The sequence below is a fragment of the Heloderma suspectum genome, chromosome 6 (assembly GCF_057233095.1).
Source record: "Heloderma suspectum isolate Gila_16-S chromosome 6, 16-S_ref, whole genome shotgun sequence".
Classification (NCBI taxonomy): domain Eukaryota; kingdom Metazoa; phylum Chordata; class Lepidosauria; order Squamata; family Helodermatidae; genus Heloderma; species Heloderma suspectum.
Genome location: NC_139463.1, coordinates 82910884 through 82915520, shown reverse-complemented (window position 1 = coordinate 82915520; position 4637 = coordinate 82910884). Strand labels below are relative to the sequence as shown.

At 44.6% G+C, this 4637-nt stretch overlaps 1 protein-coding gene across 1 annotated transcript; it reads right to left on the bottom strand.

Annotated features, from left to right (window-relative positions):
* Window positions 1-2882: 2882 nt before the first annotated feature.
* LOC146341534 (olfactory receptor 14A16-like) lies at window positions 2883-3836 on the bottom strand. Its single transcript, XM_084808369.1, has one exon. It carries the CDS (start codon window positions 3834-3836, stop codon window positions 2883-2885), a length of 954 nt encoding a protein of 317 aa, XP_084664495.1.
* Window positions 3837-4637: the final 801 nt, after the last annotated feature.

Here is a 4637-nt window from a genome sequence, read left to right as displayed (position 1 = left end):
ACGGCTGGGTACACGGGGCACTCCTACCTGGCCTGAATTTCACCAGCGGGAGATGGGGCCCCTCCCCCCCTCGCCTGAACTTCGGGGGGAGAACCGAAGTGCCTCCCCCCCACCGCGAAGCAAGCTTCGAGAACAGGTAAGGGACTTTTGTCCATCCCTAGTAGCCTATCACGGCTAACGCAGGGACACCATTTGCGTAGGCATGTGAGAGAATTTCGCCACGAATCTCAGGGAGGCCAAATGCCAGTGCATTCGGCACCCCGAAATGGGTGGCGAAATGGTCTCCCCCCCGGGACAGGACTTACCTTGTGTGAATCTCCCTGGCGGCGGTGGCTCCGGCGGCGGTTTGGCAGCACTTTGGTGGCGGTGGCGGCTGGTCTTCCAACCGGCTGCCACCACCTCCAATTCTAGTGAAAAAGACACAACAACAAAACGTGAGATGCTACGTAAAGATTTACGTAGCCTATCACGGCTAGATTTTAAAAAATACCGTGATAGGCTACATAAATGTTTACATAGCCTATCACGGCTGAGTAAAAAAAACCCAACACCGCGGGTACGCAAATGGCGGCGCCCATGGGCGCCGCCATTTGCGTTCCTTATTTCGGCATGTGTAGTCTACATAAACATTTACGTAGACTACTGCAAAAATAAGGGGAACGCAAATAGCGTAGATGCTACGCTATTTGCGTTCCCCTTATTTTCGTCATAGTCTACGTAAATGTTTATGTAGACTAAACGTGCCAACATAAGGAATCCAAATGGCGATGCCCATGGGCGCCGCCATTTGCGTACACGCATTTTTTTTTTTTTACTGAGCCGTGATAGGCTACATAAACATTTAAGTAGCCTATCACGGCTGACTGCAGGGATGCAAACGGCAGAGGCTACAGCCGCCGCCATTTGCGTTCCCGGCCAGCCAGGATTTGCGGCGGAAGGGACGGGGCGCCTCCCCCCCAGCCAGAATTTCAGGGGGGAGGGACGGGGCTTCTCCCCTCCAGCCAGAATTTTGGGGGGGAGGGATGGGGCGCCTCCCCCCTGGCCAGAATTTTGGGGGGAAGGATGGAGCCCCTCCCCCCACCGTGAATCACATTTCGTTTCAGATAAGTGACTTTCGTACATCCCTACATTTGCGTCCCTGCGGAAGCCGTGATAGGCTGAGTAAGTATTTAGCTAGTCTATCAAGGCAAAAAAAAGGGAACGCAAACGGCGGTGGCTATGGCGGCCGCCATTTGCATTCCCTTTTTTGGGAGGCCATGATAGCCTACATAAATATTTACGTAAATATTTACATTGGCTATTATGGCAAAAGAGAGGGGTGCAAATGGTGTAGTGGCTGCCATTTGCATTCCTTTTTTTTTTGGTCGTAGTAGGCTATGTAAATATTTATGTAACCTATCACGGCAAAAAAAAAAGGGAACACAAATGGCTGCCAACGTAGCCGCTGCCATTTGCGTTCGCTGTTTGTTTGTTTTGCCGTGATAAGCTACGTAAATATTTACATAGCCTATCACAGCAAAATACAGGCTTTGGCTGCCGCCATTTGCGTCCCTCCAGGCTGCCCAGGGGCCGGATGTCTGGCTGCGGACAGCCCTGGCTGGTGGCTTTGCAGAGTCTCTGAGGAGTGGAGCTGGCCAGAGAGAATTTCGGGGGGAGGGACGGAGCGCCTCCTCCCCACCGCGAATGTCACCCTTCGAAAAGCTAAGTGACTTTTGGACATCCCTACCTGCTTAGTAGATTTTAGCCACTTTCTCTCCCTGGATACCATTTTTGGGCTCTGAGGATTATGACTCTCCTTTTGCGCTTCCAAGTTAGGGATGGGGGAGAATTTCTCCCCGAAACTTCGGGGGGCCGAGCGCCAACGCATTCGGTCCTCCGAAGGTTGTTCGGGGAGAAATTCTGCAATCCAATACACACTTATCTGAGAACAAGTCTCATTGAACTCAATAGAGCTAATGTCTGACAGTAGACATGCAAACCATTGCAATGACTTTTATATACTACATATACATTGCAGACGGAGGAGGAGAATTGGTTCTTCAAATGGACTTCAAAGGCTATGTTGTGTAGAAACTGTTTCAGACTGTTTTCTTCAATGGAAATGCCAGTCAGCCCCTTTATTCTTAATATAGGCTAGACAAAAAATAAGATGATGATGATGATAATAATAACAACATGAAATATGGAACTAAGACCTTGTGTAGTGTGATTCTTCCCCCACCCTCCACTCCTACCTTATATACAAGTAATGACATTCCAGGACAAATGTACAAGTTTAGCACACACATACACACATCTATCATCTATCTATCTATCTATCTATCTATCTATCTATCTATCTATCTATCTATCTATCTACCATATATCTATTTATCTATCTATTATCTATCTATCTATCTATCTATCTATCTACCTACCTACCATCTATCTGTCTCTCTGTATCATCTATCTTACAAGGAACTGTCTAGTAAGCATCAGCTCTTGGTCAAAAGTAAAGACCGAATTTTCACATCAAACTCTAACAGAGAACGCTATATTTTAAACAATTCTTTCTATTTATCTAATAAAATCCATCAGCTATGACTACATATGTAACCCATTAAAGATAAAAGTAAACTGGACAGAGACTTAACTTTCACGTGAGAATTGTGGGCAATTGGAGAGAGTGGCTTGGATCTGAGTGTTGTGCAAGGAGAAGGCCACTTTTGGAAAGAGCTTTCCTCCTGCAGCACCAACCTCCATCTCCTTGTAGCATGCAACACCCTCTCCTGATTGCCTGAGAGCCTCCTGGACTCTGCGGGCTATAGTTGGGGCTTAAGCTGCAGTCAGAGGAGAGAAGGGTACAACAGAGTTCTGATATGTGTGACATGCAGCCTAAGCAATTACATTAGGATTTTTTTTAGGTGTTTTGATATTTTCCGTAGACCCTCTTGAATGTCCTTGTTCCTGAAGCAGTAAATGATGGGATTCAGTAGTGGAGGCAAAACTGTGTACAAAACAGCAGACAGCAAATCCATAGTTCTAGAGGAAAGTGCTTTAGGCCTCATGTATGCAAACACAGCTGTGGTGATGAATAAGGAGAAGACAGTCAAGTGGGGAGTGCAGGTAGAGAAAGCTTTATATCTTCCTTGAACTGATGGAATCCTCAGCACAGCAGAGAAAATGTACCCATAAGAAACAAAGATGAACATAATGCAAAATGAGTCTGCCATGATGGCAGTGATAAAAACCAGAGCTTGGCTAACTTTTGTATCACTGCAAGAAATCTTTTGCAACTGAGGGATATCACAAAAATACTGTCCAATCACATTGGACCCACAGAAATTTAACCTGAAAGTGATACTGGTATGGAGCAATGCATCTATCAAGTTGATTATCCAAGAAGCAGCTGCCAGCTGGAAGCATGAATCTCTGTTCATGATTAGGACATATTGTAGAGGATGGCAGATTGCCATGTAACGATCATAAGCCATGATGGTGAGCAAGGAAAGCTCAGAACCTGCAAAAGTTAAAACTAAGAAAAGCTGGGCAACACACGCATCAAAACTAATCCATTTGTCGTTTGTCCAGGAAGTGGCCATGGATTTTGGCATAGTTGTTGATATATAGCAAATGTCTGACAGTGACAGGTTGACCAAAAAGAAATACATGGGGGTGTGAAGGTCATGGCTGAGGGCCACAACAATGATTATGAGAAAATTCCCTACTAGGGTTATTAAGTAAATGACGAGGAATATCACAAAATGCAGCATTTGCCCATCATGGTCATCGGAAAATCCCATCAGAAGGAACTCTGTCAAAGTGGACTGGTTGGTCATTTCCCTTATTTGAATCATCCTGTAATGAAGAGTTGATGACAGGCAATTAGGAGAGCAAAATATGTATCATAAATATCTACTTACTGTCAGTGTACAAATAGATGGAATTTTAAGAAGACTTTTGTGGCCAGTTTCAGTCAATGGTATGTCTCTGGATTCTTCTCACACTTCCCCACTAACAGATCCAAGTCCACAAAATGCATAGCAGAGTAAATTATTTGAAGAATTCATAATTTGTGGATATATTCTTTATCCCTGGCTCATCCAAGTAAACATAATACCCTGTTATAAAGATACTGAGAGCTGACTTTTATTTATTGGCTCCTTGTTCTGGCTTTAATATATATTGCTGGTTGCTGAAAATTGCTGTAGGCAGAAAGTTTGTTGATGAAGCTGCTTGATTAAGTACCTCAACTTGTCTCACAGTAACCCTGCCTCTGGCCAACATGCTTTTACCAAGCACATCTCAATACTTGGGCAATTCACGCACTATATGTATCAGGAATCCCGTAGGAGGATTAGAATGCTTGTGGGATGTGAACACCTACCCCATTGTGATGTAGCGGGTGTTAGTAATCATGTATTCACATACATTCAACTGACAGAATGAACTCTCCTCACACAGTGATGGGACAGAAGATGATGACTGGAAGTGTGGATGTTTGTATGTCCTGCATTATATGACAACATATACTAATGCTGAATCTGTGCAGAAATCCCCACTCTTGTCACACGGGATTCCAAGAAGAAGAAAAGGATGTATCTGAGAATCAGAGTACAGTACTGAATTAAACAGGGCTACAGAAACTACTTTTTGAG